This window comes from Patiria miniata, unplaced genomic scaffold (assembly GCF_015706575.1).
Source record: "Patiria miniata isolate m_02_andy unplaced genomic scaffold, ASM1570657v1 HiC_scaffold_7, whole genome shotgun sequence".
Lineage (NCBI taxonomy): Eukaryota > Metazoa > Echinodermata > Asteroidea > Valvatida > Asterinidae > Patiria > Patiria miniata.
In genome coordinates this window covers 13,022,926-13,040,478 of record NW_024037074.1, presented here as the reverse complement: position 1 = coordinate 13,040,478, position 17,553 = coordinate 13,022,926, and the positions used below count along the sequence as shown (strand labels likewise).

The window sequence follows — 17,553 nt, the reverse complement described above, 5'->3', positions numbered from 1 at the left end:
GCAGCACTCAGCCATCTTTTGTTTGGTCTGGGCCCATTCTCAGACCGTAGACCAGACTAATCCCCATGTCAGTGTGTGTGCTTTAGGGTTCAAGTACACAATGTAGACCTTTCTTATCTTCTTGTACAAATGTACCTATACCCTTCCTGCTGGGCCTATTATACCGTGTACACATGCAAAGTTTCTTGATAGTGCGATAGCGATCAACTCCATTTCGAGAAGTGGCGGCGGTACAGACAGACGTCATGTGCTTTTTCAGTGGATTCCTTTCATTTTGCACTTGGAAATACTTAAATTACATTTTGTGAAGTGATTTCTATGGTCGACAGCAAAGAAAATCATTTCAGGAGTTACATTCACCCATTGGATTTCATGTACCGGTAAGTACAAAATTGTAAGGCATTAAAATTTGTTTCAAAGTTTTTCTGACTTAATTTATTCTTGTTTTTCAATGAGATCAAAAAGGCTGGAACGCAACCTGCAAATTCTTCCGAAACCTCTCCTGCTGGATTTTCCAAGGCTCTGGCAGTTGCTAGGGTTGGGTTTAATGAACCGAAAAAAATGTTGCGTGTACACGTGCTGTGCAATTCGTGAAGGACATGGGTTAATATGCAGCGTGTTTTCCCATACATGTACTGGTACAACAATGTTTTCATTAGTTGGCCAAGGTCTTCCTACATGTACTTGACACTATTCGCTTGTTTACTTTGCAGATATGTATTTCTAGACATCTTTTAATTGTATCTTTGTACATTGAGGCATGAAAAGCCAACGCGTACTTGATTGACCACATGTTGTTGTAAGGCTGCGACTTCAGATTTTTAACATCGACATGCAAAACCAAAAATCCACAGCCGAAAACGAAAATGCCCAATTTGGAATTAACATGTTTGTATACGTACATGTACTTTAATGCTTCAAAATTTTGTGAACCAACCGGTATACGTTCATGTATACCTGTAATTGAAGTACACTTTGGAGTGAAAATGTATCACATGTTCACGTTAAAACTGCCGGTACTGTGTAATACATGTACATGTACACATACATGATTGTACACGTAGAATTATATCCTAATTGTTCATGACATTTTGAGCTACATGGCCATCATCGATTTACTACCCTTATAACTGAAGAACTAATCACTGACTAATCGAGTTTCACGTGTCATTCAGCCTCACGTGACTGCCGCCGGCCACAATATAAAATTATAATGATATTAAAGGTATTGGCTGTGCATGGTTGGAATAGCTGGCGATTGACCTCGAACTGTGTGCTTAGATGACACAGAAAACAAAGAAAGAAAGAATTTGAGAAGGACACTGATTTGTTTTTGTTAGCTAGCTGCTATCTTTGCTTTCCTGTAGCGTTTGTCCTCATGAAAACAACGAGAATCTGGAGAAATCAATAACATCAAACTAAGAATTGTTAACACAGTGTATTGGAAACTTTTACTTTACATTATATGGACACAGGTCTCCTTCAGTGTGAATTTTTTAAAGGTCTGTTTGACCTTTAGCGTTAACTGTATAAGTTGACTTACATGTACATTTACATTTATAACAGAGACTTGATTTTTTTTGGGTCCACATTTTCTACTTTTCTAAATAGTTCAGCTAAATTTTAAGCAAATAAAGACTTTTTTTTGGAAGTTTTTAGTAAAACTGCAGTTTTGAATCATCTATGAAAGATTTCATCATTTTTTTTTTCATTGCAGCATGTATTTTCTCTCTTAATTTTTTCCACAAAGAAATTATTTCGCTTTTGTTTCGCGCCAGTGCACGTGGTCATGACCGACCATCTGTTACCGTCCTTTGTCCACGAAAAAATCGCTGAGATCACATGATGGTAAACACTCATTGTTCCGTCAACAATTGGGAGACAAACAGGCAAACAGCGGGATGGGTCAAAGTACAGAAAAATAGTCAGCTCAGAACATGTTTGGTTGTTATTAATTTTTTTAACAGTGTTGATCAAAAAATTAAGTGTGACTCAACATATTTGGAAGGCAGCACTTCAGTGTAGATAGTGTTGACGCAAGTTATTTCTGCGAAAAATAATTTAAGACCTCTTAAGTTATTTGCTTTTTTGATGTTCTTGCGTTTTTGTAATGATAGTCTTTTTGTATAAATGGGTGTAAAAATAAGGTCATAATTTGCACCTCAGTTGCTTCTACTTTTGTAATTTCTTTATCAAAGCCGGTATTGTGTATATGTAGAAGGCACTCCATTTTGTTTTTTACATAACTGTGCTTAATTTTATGAACTTTTAACATGAAGATGTGATTTCATGAAAATGTCAAAAATATTGTCATCCTGATTTGTCATTGCAGAACTTCAATCAAATCTGTGATTCTTTCCCTACCTTTCTTTTTCGGCTGTTCGCATGTCCAAAATTGAACACATGTACAATGTATGTGAACTTGAATTATACAATTGTTCATACATACATGTACCACTACCCAGCGTTGTTTATGAACTTTCAAACCAGTTTAACCATTAACCATTGCACCTGCTTAGGTTTTGTACGTGTGTACTCAGACATGGCAAATAATTGTTCACCATGTTCATGCACATGTGCTTAATTTTTCATCCCAAAAACCAATACAAAATGTACACGCAGTAAAACAGACAGGCATGTGTCAATTTGCCAAAACTAGACGCACAAATTTCCCAGGTGTAGTCCATCACATTTTGATCCCAAAATAGCCAACACAAAATATACACGCAGTATAAACGGACGTATTTAGACGCACCAGTCGCGGCCAATCATGCCGCATTTGGACACTGTGGCTACCATGATGAGTAACGCGAATGACGTAAATAAACGAGGTAACATATTAATAAAAAAAAAACGTGGCTCCAGTGGCCAAATGTACCGGTACACCTTATCTGATCAATAATGATGTCTGGGGCGAGCTTGAGTGTACAGCTGTCTGCTGGGAAGACTAACGACAGCATACTGGAGGTTGACAAAATGAAATGCACCCTGGTTATGTTGGAAAATTAAAATCATCGAAATATTGCATAAAATACTCCTACATGCAAACTTTATTACAAAGCTTACTATACATTACATGTATGTGCACCGTGCATCAGTGGGTGGATAGTTAAACATTATGTACACATAGTCAAGCAGTAATTTAATTTCATCTTTTAATTACATTGTAATTATTTCCTGGTCTTGGCGACAGCTAATTATTATTTTAAATTGCGTCTCAAACATACTGGTAACGAGCATACCTCAATGCCACTCACTTTGTGTCAATAACAAATCCACCGAAAAATCATTGAGCAACAAGCGAGTAATGAATTTTAGCACCTTGATTTAAAAAGTTACTGTCTCCTTTCTTTTTTTTTAGAATGATTGATTTTTTTTTTTATTAATCAAAAGTGAAAGTGTAAATTTGGTGTAGTTATTGGTTATACTGCATTAGGTGAAGATATTTCCTTTAATTCCATCAAACAGTAAAATGAGATGAATGAGATGTACGGTATCTGTAAAACCAAAAAAGGGGAGGGGGGAGATGTTGACGCATGTCATGAATGAAATTCTGGACTTGTTCTCTGTGTTTGTGGGTTTTTTTTCAAAATGATCTATACCTGTTTGTTTGGCTTTTAAGTATTTTCTCGCTTACAGTTGTTCAAACACTTACACATGTATGACCCTACACTCCTTGAAACACTTTTCCCCCTTAGAAAAAAAAAGTACCTCAACCTTTCTCCACTAATCCAATCAAATACAGGAACCATTCAAAATCAATTTGTGACAATTATATTTGCTTTTTGATCCAATCCAGCTGAAACTTTTAGTCTTCGCTCGACGGCCGGAGTGTCAAAGAAGATCTAAATAAGAAGTAAATGACATTTCGCTCAGCTTGTTGACTGAATCGCCAGGCGCCAACGCGAGTCCAATTTTGCGACATTACGAGCATATCAGCAAGTCCTTGAATCTGCTCGCAATAGTCCCCAAAAAACGTGTCTTGCGGAAAATTCCTCCGGCGCTAGCGCTTCATCCTGCCCATATTAAGAGTTCCTGTGTTTGTTTTTTTGAGACAGCTGAATGAGTGAAGGGCATTTTATCTACTGTGACGCAGTTCCACAGACCTTGGCCCACAATAATTACATGTGTAGAATTGGAGATAATTTGTAAAACGTTTCACTCATTAGCATACATGTAAATGTAGATAGTGTGTGGTCCTACTTCAACTGATCACAATAGCGTGACATGATTTTAAAAAGTTTTGTCATGCATGTATCCTTGTAGTTACATTGTAAATTGGTTCTACCTACTTGAATTTTGCCCTTTGCTCCCGTTGACTGAGCGAGCAACTTAACAGGGCTATAATATGTGCTGTCGTTTATAGCTTTCATACATGTATAGGCTACAATGTTGTGACTGGGTTATTGTATTACCGAAGACATAAATATTTACAAGACGATGTCTGGACGACATGCATTACCAGGCTGTGTGAGAACTGAAAAAGACACATGATGTAGGTGAGCGTTTGGAAAATTTAAGAGAATTTCTCATCAGAAATTTCCCAAGTACAAATGAAGAAATGGAGCCATGCTCAAATATACTGAAAAATAAACAAGTTTGGCGTCAGTAAATCACTGTGTAATTAGCTGAAATCAGTTGCTACCCCGGTACATGTACATGTAAATCAATTCGCTTTACATGTAGCAACTGATTCTAGCTATTTTACAAAGTGAAGGTTTTCAGTGTCCAAATTTCCTAACTTCACAAACTCAAGTACCTGTGCTGGTAAATAAACAGTTACACGTAGTGAAAAAAAAAATATGTAGAGTGGAACCATTTTTGTGCTGTTCTTTAACATCATACATGGGTGTTCATTTAATTAATCCCACTGTTGTGAGGATTCCTTTGTCCATGTTGTCCGTGTATCAGTGATGAAACCGAGTGCGTCCATCCGTGAGTAATATCACCATGGGAACCAGCATGCTAATTGCAAGGGTGTATCTCCCAATTCTATTGTCTCGCGCAAACAATACCCTCCGAGATTTTTCCACTGTATTTTTTTATTCCCGGGTACTGCCACAGCTTAACCATCTGCCTGGCCTGTTGTTTTGATCATCGATTTCGGCAGAGCTCCAGATTTTGCGCTTGACCTTGCGGGCGTGTGCACGCAGCACGTGCAGCGCCGTGTGCGCCTGCGCAGCAAAAACGGTTTCAGATGTGACGCCTGGACCGATCTTCATGCTTGGGTGCTATTTTTCACCCAACGGAGGCGGCAAGAAAAATCTGAGTCCCCCCCCCCAAAAAAAAAATTTCAATCAGGTTTTTGGTCCATGGGGCCCAATTTGAAATTGGGAACAGTTTTTCTTTATAAGTCTTGATGAAATTTTCATCGATTGTTCAGTCAATGTTATCATTGGGCACATCCAAATCATGTCAAATTGATTTTTTCGGGGTGAAATTTGGTTAACGCGAAGTCGTGGCACGTGCATGCTGCTGACATGATTTTTAATTTGATAGGCCTATGCGCTTGTTGGGGAACTGTTTTTGTTGGAACATGTGTACAAATACGGGTGATGTCTTGCCTATTGTCTATTTTTGTTGTTGCTAGCCTTGCCAAGGATAAATGGTTATGGTCTTCACCCACTTGTGAACAAGCATTTCAACTAGGATTTGAAACAGAGTATACGATTATTTTAAAGAAAACTTTTGAACTTCATATTTTTGCTTTGGTAATCTTTTTGCACACAATTCTTATCTTATCTCTAATCTTATGTATATTTTCTTATCTTATTTATCTCTAATCTTATGTACATGAATAAACCTGGGTCGGCCAACCAGCGTTAGAAATTGATACAAAATACAATTTTTCTTGAAGCAACAGCACACAAGGTGCCATGATTTACAGGATGCTTTAGACTGTCATTCACTGACAGTCCAGTGAGATATTTTATAATAATTTGGCAGGTTTTTTTGTTCTTTGATGTTTGCAAATGTTGTATATATTCCCTTTAAGCAAAGCCCATCTCTCTCATTTTTATTCCCCAAAAACAAATTTGATAAAAAGGTCTTTGAACATTTTAATTGTATCCCAAAAATATTCTAGCCTCACTCTAAAACTAAAAAGCAATGATCATGCTGTGTGAATGCTTTATATACTGGTAACTAATTTTTTTTTCAAAATAAAGTTTTTCAAGTACACACACATTTTACACTACATTTCCTAGGTCAGGCGATGTTTGTCGTGTGGAATTCCCCATCCTCATGCATCAACTCATTCAACTGATTTAAAGAAAACTCCACATGCTTCTTCTGAATGTACAGTTCACTTTGCTTGTAGCCATCGCATGATGTGCCGTGATTTAATACAAATTGTCGCAAAGACGACTCGGGGTTGCCGCGTGTGCGAATCGGAATCCCACTAATGCTCTCTCCAAAGTGCGTTGATAGCTAGAGGGCAGCGCTTTATTTTTTAAAATGCGAGCCGACGTTTTCGTAACACGATTCAGTATTTTGATTCTTCAACCTGGATATATGGTACTTGCCAGTGTATATTTGTGTGCAACATTTAATATTGTTTACAGTTTACATAAGTTCATGTTTTATTGGGCCATAAAATTTTTGAAAGTAGTATTTATTGCTGTTTGGAGTATGTTCTTGTTATTGTCACATGTAGTCTTAAGTTCTTTATCTATATGGCTTTGGGGTAGAAGCTGGTTCTTCAGTTGTTGAAGATAGTTTTTTTATTTGATTAGATGTGCAATGCAGATTTGAGCTGTATTGCACAACCTGCTTTTTAAAAAGGTAGCAAGAGAGTTTTTCTGTCACTGAAAAAAAAAATACAGAAATTATTAAGATTAAATCATTTGTTAGAAACGTGTATATCTGACAAGTGAGCGATCAAAATTGCAACACTATATTTCAAGAATGAAGCGTACGTTTGTTTGATGAGCATTTGGAAAAGTAAATTTGATGAAACATAAATTTTTGATATACATGTATATTTTATAAATTTTTATTTTTAAAGTTGAAATTAAAACGTTGAAATTGACTAGAGCAGGGTTTGAACCTGCGACCTCCGGAACAACGTACCATTGCTCCACCAACTGAACTATCCAGCCCTATGTTGGCAGTTCCCCAGTATGTCAATGTCTTCGTTCAAGGGGCGCTACAGTCAGAAGCCGTAAACCTGTACGTATGTACAATGTAGCCAGGGATCACACCCTAAGTCATGATGCTAGCGACATTACTTCGTCCCTTTAAAAAGTCTTCTCTTCATGAGATTTTTTTTTTTTTCCATGTGGCCTCCAAATGTGGTACACATGATATCGAATGTCGGCGCTTGATAAATATGCATGTGGGGCTGTAGTGTGTATAATTGTCTGATTCGCTGCGGTGGGGCCATTACCCAGCAGACTAGGAGCGACAGAACCCTGAGCACAGCGTGTGACAGTGAGAGATATTGGGGCCTGCCTCCGTGGTCTGATCATGCTGGGATCTGGTCATGAAACATTGTGTCATGGTTAAATGTATCACATGTATGGGTCGTTCTATCAAATTTGGGGCCCACTTTTTTTTTCCTGTCCCTGTTACATCTGACATCTACATGTATGTTTTATATCTTTTTTTTTTAGTTGAGAAATTTGCATTTATTTTGATGTTGTACATTGTGTCATGGTTAAACGTATCACATGTATGGGTCGTTCTATCAAATTTGGGGCCCACTTTTTTGTCCCTGTCCCTGTTACATATGACATCTATGTTTATTTTATAATTCTGATGCACTTCTTAATGCAGTCGTCCTCCAAGAGTGATTATGAATAGCAAACTACATGTACCTACCCAACAAATAAAAAACAATTTGAAGGCATTCTTAATGATGTACATGTACGGTACATGTACTTGAATGACAAATTACAAAGAATCAAGGTAACAGGGACATGGAAAATGTCACACTTTGGACCCTGAATTTATAGAATGACCCGTATGTTACTGTCTTGTTAACTTTGCTGAAAATGGAATTAAAGTGTAAAGTTACCCAAATATAAAATCCATTTTTGTAGGGCTCTCCTTTAATATTTTTCTTATCCCCTAACTTTGCCTTTTCAGTGAGCAATATCCCCTCCCAAAATTCAAAACAATTACAATTTTGTTTTCAAACCAATGAAATATCTTTGATAAAAATTAGTTCCCTCACGATGTGTTGCACTACATGTACATGTATGTAAATGTATTATTAGCTCACTCAAAATGCGAGGTAAATACCCAATTCAGACCCCTTATTCTGAAGTTTATTAACGGCTCAATGATGAGAGATCAAAATAACCAGCATCTTTTTGTAAAAATGTAAAAGCTGAATAGTCAGGCGTGGCCTTAAAATTGAATCAGTAAACAGCCTTCTTTTTATTGACAAAACTAAGGCAATGCGATAACAGTATGATCTGTAAAAAAAAAAAAAAAAATGGAATTTTTGCTGGTTAAATATTGATAGACAATATGTTTCAGGGGCAGTTGGGATACAGTCATTTGTTCATGAAACAAGCTCCAAAAATGAAGCAGAAATTTTGTGATTTTGTCACGAGGGGATTACAACTCTAGCAATATTTTGGAAGTGGCTGTTTGTTTAGAAATAGTGGTAAGTCCAATTAAGTCAAACAATTGCCTTTTTTGTTTATTCTTATTATTATTATAATTTCCGGTAATGAAACCACTTCCTCGAAAGTGCCCTAGGCCCTAGCTCGCAAGCCTGAAGAAACCTGTAGAGAGAAGACAATGAGAAGAAATTACAGTTTTAGAGGTGGGAGGAAAACCCCAGAAGAATATTCTGGGGAAACCCACGGAATCAGGCAGGGACTGAAAACCCAATCCACTTGTAGACCAGGGCAGGAATCGAACCAGGGTAACAGCGGTGGAAGGCGAGGAAAGAACCGCTACGCCATGCATTCAGTTGCTACTTGTATTGTAAAAGCATTTATTTTTTGCCTCTTAATTTTAATAGTTTATTTGGGGAATCCTTTTCCCCCACATGTGCATTGTACAATGTACATGTCTAACTACATGTATTCTCGCTTGTTATGCTAAACTCTGAAATCGAAAGACGTGTCGAAATTCCAATCATCATCATCAATCATGACACTAGTATTATTGATTTATTGGCTAATAATGTGAACTACTCCTGTTATTTGTTAGACTTCATGTTTGTTTTGAAGTTTGGCAAACTCAAATTCTTTTATTAAAACTAAAAAGTTTTCCTGTTTCCAGCCCACCGGTTCTGCGGAGTGTCATTTGCTCACAATCGCACACAGTATCTTTGCCTTTTTGACAGAGTTAGCCCAATAACATGTCCCGCCTGAGTGCCCATTATTCCCCGGTTCGGAGGATTGTTGCGGCTTAACCTTTCTGTTTGGGCCCCCGCTGTGAGCTGCATGTCGGGCATTTCTATTAATACACACACCTGAAGCGACGAGAAATAACAGATACAGTATTGTGTTTGTCAGGTCGGGATGTTGATGTCTGGTTTTCTTTGTGTTCTTTTGAGGAGTGCGACGCTAGCTTTGTAGTCTTGGTCATTGATGTCAAGGTCTCAAAGTCACGGTGACAATTTTTTCTACGAATTTGACACGGTTCCTTGGCCATATTTCATCAAACTGCTCAGCCAAAAATAGAGGGCCAGGGAAGATTTATTCAGAAAAAAAAAGATCAGTTGTCGAGAACCGGTACAGATAAGCACATCAAAGGATATTTTATAGCAAGTGACTTGATTTTAATACTTAATTATTCCGAACCCCCTAGGGTGATTTACTAGAAACCTTCCCCACCCTTGCAGATTCCAACGCCATATGGTATTAAACTGTACACATAAACAGTTGGACTCCACCAAACCCTTGTGTTGGAGTTTGGCTGGATGCGGATTGTTAGGGTTTTTAAGCCAATTTGTATTGGGGTAAGCAGTGGGTTAAGCAGATTTTGGTAAGCTTCTTTCTCTGTAATTCAGACCTGTCCCTGCTTGCATTCTTAAAGACAAAAGACCTTCGATTTTTGATGCGAGAAAACCTCCTCCTTCACCTTAATAATACAACGCAAGACAGACAGCAAAATCTCCTCCACTTCTGCTCAGAGATAATTCCGTCAGACTTTAAGGCCAAGGCCAGACTTGGGCAATGTCACGTACGTGTCCACCGATTGACCGAATCTCACCGACAACTTGATTAAGATCGTCGGCGTTTGCACCGAAGAAATGGGTCGTCACAAATGCCTGGTTGCGCAACAAAACGAGATCCTGTCTGACCCTGAGATCTAGGGTGTGGGTTCTTCAGACTGCCACACATCTCGTGGTTTTACACCGCAGTCGGTTACCACGGCAACCGGGGACATTTCTCCTCTCTGGATACAATGTGACAAATCTTTCACATGCTGCTGCTTCCAAGCTCATGCTCATCGATGAGTGGGCTAGTCTTGAGATGAAACGTGTGGCAGTTACTGTACTGCCCTTGCCCATGGACACAACACTTTGCCTCAAGTTGGAGGTGAACCACTGACCTCCCATTTACAAGTCAAGTGTGCTACCTACCGGTATTCCACATTAACTCCCGATCAGCAATTTCATAAAAATACAGTTGATCTAATGCTTTATAACTAAAAGAAATTTGTATTCCTTTCTTTTTATGGCATTTAATTTTGTACATAGTGTAAAAAATGTTTTCAAAACTCAATTTTGTCACAAGAACTTGATTTTGTCACAAGAACTTGATTCATAGTACCAGGAAAACCTCCACACTACGGCATGGCACCATTAACTTTATGATTTCATTTTTATTGGTAAGGACAACTGTACTTGGCCAAATGCCTGGGTTTTCATGTACATGTTTTATGTACAAACAGCTTCAGTGCATTTAAATATGTTATCTTTGTACAATTCCTTGCAGGCATTTAGTCTGTACCGTACCTGGAGGTAGGAAAAAAAATCCTTGAAAACATGTGCAACTAAAGATGGCTGCAGCGTTTGGCACAAATATGCATGCATACATTGTAGATAGAGACTACACCGTTCGTTCTTGAACCGTGAAGTGTGCGTACAAACAAGCATTGTGTGTCATGCTATGGGCTTGTCTCTCTGAAGTGCAGACACTCTTTAGCATATTTGTGGGATTATTCACAGAATGGAGGTGTGGGGAATGCAAACAGATACGTAGGGTATTTAAAAGATCAGCCCACTGAGTAATGATTGGTGGTGAAGGGATGTTATTAATGTGATGTTATTAATGTGCTACATGAACATGCATCCGATTATGTGTGGAACATTCATGTAGTGTATGCATTGTGATTAGGTTTTTCACGCACATGTATTGTACATGTTTACATACATACATCAGTATGAATGCACAGCTTAAAGGGAATATACATCATTTGCTTTTGCTGTAATTTTCAGAAATGAACTATTTTGAGGGGTATAGTATAATAGATCAAATTTTGTTACACTGACATGTTTGAAGTTTTGTGTTCGACAATGCTTGAAAAACCAAGAAAAACAAAAATGTTCAAGTAGTCTGGTTCCCTGACTCCACTAAAGATAAAATGGATCAATTTCCAGATGCCGGAAAATTGCAAAGTAAGGGAACAAGTCTAGCTGGCCTACACCCATTCATGAACATGTAACCAGTAGCAAACAAAATTTGGACCGAAAAAAGTGTAAAGTTGGAACAGTAGTTGCAAAATAGTTAGGTTTTTCCAACGGTGGTCGGCCGACCACCGTTGGAAATGTATACAAAAATACCATTTTCTTGAAAATGACTTCACACCAGGTGCCATAAATTTACAGGATGCTTTAGACTGTCATTTGCCAACAACCTAGTAAGGTATTTCGTAAAAACTTGGTAGTTTTGTTTTTCGATGTTTGCAAATGTTGTATATTCCCTTTAATGCTCATTACACAACTGAAGTGCACCGGAGCATGTACATGTACATGTACAGTACATGTACAGTTGTACATGTACATGTACCGTACCTTGCTGTACATGCATTTCTTTGTTATGTATGACTACCATTGCAATGTAATGTTTACATTGTACATGTTCACCCACTGCAAAGCTTTACTTGTGAAAAGAAACATGATTCAGAAGTATGTACTACTACATGAATTATACCAGAAAATCTGTAGTGTACGTCTAATATAATTTGGTGTATTTTGCAAGTTTGGTGAACGCCCAACAGAAAAAAAATGTCCAATGTCATGTTACTGTCCAATGGTTACATTATTGCAGATTCCTGCTGTATAATCAATGGGGCAATCATGTGGAACCATGCAATACACTTTGACATGCAATTTTTGCCTGCCCGAAATTGTGTGTGTGTTTTTTAAAATGAGGAAATACTTCAGTTCCTTGTGGATTGCAACTTTTACACTCTTGCTTTGTAGTATTATTGAAATATTATTTGCATATTTAACTTTGAGACATCCATGTATGTTACATGTATATAATATATAATATTTGCGCAATACCCGGAACTTTGTGAAATTTAAATCAAATGTCTCTTGGTTATGGGATTAACTTTTAACAATATTTCTTTTTCTCTCTTTACATCATTCCCCTCGCCCACACCTCACATCACACAATTCATCTTTCTCTTTCTACTTGTCCATTGTCCTTGTGTTCCTTTGATCTTCCTTTGTACATCTCATCTCTGTTTACACTCCGTCTCACTCCATCTCATCTTCATCATCTTGCTCTTTTCTTGGTTGTCGCCCCCTCACTCCCGGTCTTTGACACTGTCAACGTCATGTCTCCAACTGATTCATCAACAACAATCTCTCTCATGCACTTTCGCTCCTATCCCCATGTTTGCTTTTCACCTTCTCTTGAACTCCATCTTGTTTTTGTCCTTATCAATTCCTTTTCCTAATTTCATTATTCTGACCCCTGACTCTGCATCATCATCATTCCTCTCACACAAACTCCTCACACCTTAAACCCCTCCCCACCCCCAACAGAAACTGAAGCTATAACTCTAACTAACGCCGACAAAACTGCCGAAAGAAACAAACCAGGGGCAACAGTCAACCCCGTCGAAAGCTCTGCAACGCCCCCCATAACCCCCACAGACCCTGATACTGCGCCACAGCCGGACTTTACTGAGCCCCCACAGCGCCCCTCTCAACCGGACGCCGCGCCGGTGCTCATCGTTACCGGGGAAACAGCATCCAATAGCGATCACGCCTCGTCCGAGCCGGATACCTCTCATCCAGACGGGAGAGAAGACTCGTCAGAAGGAAGTGTCTCAGAAAATGCAAAAATTAAAGGTAAAATAAAGAAATGCGTAAATTATTTTTCCCAAACAATTAACTTGACCCTCTTGTCTAAAAATTCTTCCACGCTGAACAAAATTAACAAACCTTTGTGATTGGTCGTTCTATAAATTTGGGGTCCTCGCTCTTCCTGTCCCTGTTACATCAAACATCTATAACTTTACAATTCTGAATGCAGTCCTTAACACAATTGTCCTCCAAGAATGTTTGTGAATTACAAACTACCTACCCAACAAATTAAAATCATTTGAAGGCATTCTTTATGATACTTGAATGGCGAATTACAAAGTACCAAGGTGACAGGGACAGGGAAAATGTGACCCAAAATGTCTAGAATGGCCCTTTTCTCTTGTTATCCTATGATCACAAAAAGCTTTTTGAACCTTTCATCTCAAACTCCTTTTGTGCTCAATATGTCTTGTTTATTTCATTTTAACTTGGCATTTGCAACACCCTCCCTCCTTCCCTAAAAAAATCTGCCTTCTCATTGTTTCAACTTCTTCAATTTCAAACTGTGTAACATTATCCTACATAAACAGAATTTCTAATAAGTACAGTGTACATTTATACTAATTCATGTGGAACATTGTTTCAGCCGTTGTACCTTGTATCGTGCCATGGATATTAGTTGTACATTTGAACCGTGTCAGTTACAATGTGCAAAGAAGCATGTCCGCCACGTTTACTGACAATCTGTGTTCGATTCCAAGTCGTAAATATATGTAAATTGAACCACCTTACACGTAGCAGTTATTAGACAGTGCATTCAGCATTTGTGCATTAGAGTCCTATTCTAATGCAAATTTATTGTAAAAGTCCTGTTTTCAGGCATTGCAGATTACATGTTTTTCAAAAGTTTAAGGTTGAATGTTTGTGTTCAGTGCCTTGGCAAGAAATCACAGACGGTCTGCGAAATCACAGACAGTCTGCGAATAACAGACAGTCTGCGAATGTCTGTGATGCTATATGAGCTGCGTGCTAAAGTACCCCCTCAATGGTAAGGGAGGGAGAGTTGGAGTGACATTCGAACCCATTGCCGAATACGCCTGACGCTCACGTGAAGACGCTAATCCTTTGTGTACATTCAGAATAGAATAAGTCTTGTGTACTTCGCGCTTTACGCACTCGAACCAGTAAGCTCACGCAGTTTGTCCCGTCCATGGGGCTCTCGAAAGTGGTAAAGAACGCCCTCTCTTGTTCATGCACGGAGCCCATACATGTTAATGTTTCCAGTTGTTTGAGTCGCATTGTGGGATTGTTTGGTAATATTGCTTCAATTTAGTGAAGACATTCCGACACTGTTCTTATTAACTCTAACCTTCCCAGATCTTCCACAATCCTCTTTGCAAAATGGAGGATTTTAGAGGATTGAGGCTTGGCCTGAAAGTGTGGCTGATTTTGGAGGATGCACTGTGTCAAGGTCTTAGGCCGGACCTTGTGTTGTTTATGCTCAGCCAGGCATAAATTTAGGCCAGGTTATACTTGAATTCCTCTGCACTGCTCCAGGATGTTGCTGGCTCTGCCTCAACATATTGACAGTGATTGCTGGAGGATTTTGCAGGATTGAGGCAGTGGTCACCCCTCTGAGGACCACATTCTAGAAATAATGGATGATTTTGGAGGATTAAGGCTGTATGCAATCATTACATGGAGGCAGTTGGAGGATTTTGCAGGATTGAGGTTGCATCCTAGCAAAAATGCTTAGGGAGTTACCGTAGGGTTACATGTAAAAGAATTTACATACATGAACATGTACAGGTACCTATAATACCGGTACATGTAATGCTTGTTGAATTTTAAATATATTCAAAACTTTAATAAATGCAATGCTTATCCCTTCTAAAGATCAGCATACCTGTACATATCTGAATATCAAGGCTAAAAATAACTATATCATATACAATAATTCTACCTCGGGCGGACACAGATGTCTAGTCTACTGTCTGGTATATTGTGTGAACTACTTAATATGCACACCTCATGCAGACATTAAGGGGGGGGGGTAGCTGTACAGCTTTATTCATAGATTAAAAAGATATTTTTTTATGCTGACGAAGTAAATGCATTATCTAATGGCAATATTAAACCTATGAAAATTGTTGTATTTGTAGCTAGTATTGGATGAAAAATCACACAGCAGAAGAGATCACTATACTGTAAATTTTTGGAGATATTTTTCCTTAAATTTCTTTTTTTCTAGTTGAGAAATTTGCATTTATTTTGATCTTGTTTTTGAATTATGTCGAATTTTTAAATTGAATGGCACCAATGAAAAATGGCATAATTTGAAATACAAAACATAAATTAAAAAAAAATGATTTATTCTTTCCCGAGGTAGGTTAATGTTTGCCAATTAAACCCTTTTTACCAATATTTCTCAAATGTAAGATTTTTTTGCGTGCCTAGGAGCAAACTACAATTGTAAATTAACTTGCGGTCTGAGCCTGTTGTTACAAACCTTTCTGTTTTGGTACAAATTTGTCATAATGTCTTGTAGATTCTAAACAATTTATAATTTTCCGTTACCCCAGGAATATTGGAGAGATTTTTTTTGTTTCTGTCTAAAATTGATTAATTTAATTACCCTGGACCATCTGCCCGGGTTGGTTTGTCATCCAGGGTTGCTAGTGTTCTGCATTTAAACAAATAATGGAGTGAGTTTGTAGTGAATCTCTGGGGTCCCCGTGGACTTCAATTTGCATAACAAGGTGGTGCAGTGCAGTTTACATGTACATTAAAATGTATCATGATGGGCATGCTCAAAGTTGGGCCAGGGTACATGTACATGTACACACACATGTACAATAGTGGGTAAAGTACACATGTACATGTACATGGTTATATAACACGTCCCTGTCTATGCACCTACAAAGTTTAAATACAGTCCGACTCTTTATATTTCTTGAGATAGGACTTTGAAAAATGCACCTTTAAGATGAGGTCACTTGTCACGCGTTTTATGGCAAAAATACAGGTGGAATAAAACATTTACAAAGTCTATGGGTCAGTTTTGTGTTGTTTTTTCCTGGATGCATAATGTTCATGTTCTAAATACATGAGCATAGAGAGTGCTAAATTGCATTGGCATTCTTACGTGCAGTTCAGGTCAGTGTACATGTTCATGTACATGTGAAGTTGCATTGCTGTATAGTGCATGCATGTAACACAGTGTGCAAAAAAGAGTAATGCCAACTACATGTTCATGTACATTTCAGTTAAAGCTTTGCAATTGCATAAGCTACGTATGTGTATAAGTTGCCTAAGTAATTTAAATATGGTATGCCACTACGGTACATGATAGAAATATTTGCACATACCAGTATATGTACATGTAAGTTAATCTGCCTTGCCTCTGCATGAAATTGGCTATTAGCTTTTGGACTACATTAACACGTTACCATCAAGTGCATTTCAATTCAGGGACTTGAAATTGTTATGGTCTCAAAATAAATAGTTGGCATTTTCAGTTATTGCCTGGATTGTTTATTAAAAAAAATATCTCTTGAAGGGAGTGGGCGCGCTAGCATTGTCGTTTAATAAAATGACGTGCGTCGCACTTACCGCACTGATGCGTTTAGTCACCACTGTTTCTATTGCTGTACAAATATTGCATTATGTCCACGTGGACTCATGCAAAACAAGTTACAATCATCCATGAAACTAAAGTTGTTTAACCTTATCAAAGAAACGCTTGTTTTTTTCGGCAGTCATATTTGAAATCCGTATTTGTAGATTATGGTACATTTATGTGAATGTCAACATGTAGCTAGGATTTCATTATTTGCAAAATATGAATGATAGACAGTATGTTTTTACAAATTCTGTCACAAAGCTGTTTTTTTGTCTACTTTGAATTTATGTTTTTTGCGCTCTTAAAAAAGAGATCTAACAATAATTTGTTTGAAACTAAAAATAATCTGAGCATTTTATTTTAGCGCCAAACTCTCATCACTCCATACACTCTCCCAAGCAGGTTTTCATGAAGCTCGTTTGAGAAATCTTGTTTAAAATCTCCCTGCTAAAACCTTTCAGATTAGTTCTTCCTGGAAATCCCAAAACCCTCGAGGCAAAAAGCTCCCGAGTCTGAGCTAGATTTATCTCAATTCCTGTGAAATAAATCCACCTCAATTATCCCTTCTTCCCCAAGTTTGATGGTGGCGTCGCCCGTCAAAAAAATACCCTCTTGAAATTCAAGAGACGTCTGAAGAAATCATCGCTCATTATTTTACCATTTGATATGGCTTCCTGTCCCGGCTGCACTTTGGCCGGTT

At 38.1% G+C, this 17,553-nt stretch overlaps 1 protein-coding gene across 3 annotated transcripts in view; it reads left to right on the top strand.

Moving 5' to 3' along the window:
* Positions 1-17,553, top strand: part of LOC119746486 (MAP7 domain-containing protein 1-like) — a 55,559-nt gene that overhangs the window by 9,437 nt on the left and 28,569 nt on the right. For 2 of the 3 annotated variants that reach the window (XM_038223455.1, XM_038223454.1), the window contains exon 2: positions 12,968-13,276. The exons of the other annotated variant lie outside the window; for it this stretch is intronic. In XM_038223455.1, the coding sequence (XP_038079383.1) occupies positions 12,968-13,276 (309 nt within the window). The remainder of the gene's footprint in view (positions 1-12,967; positions 13,277-17,553) is intronic. 3 annotated transcript variants of the gene reach the window in all.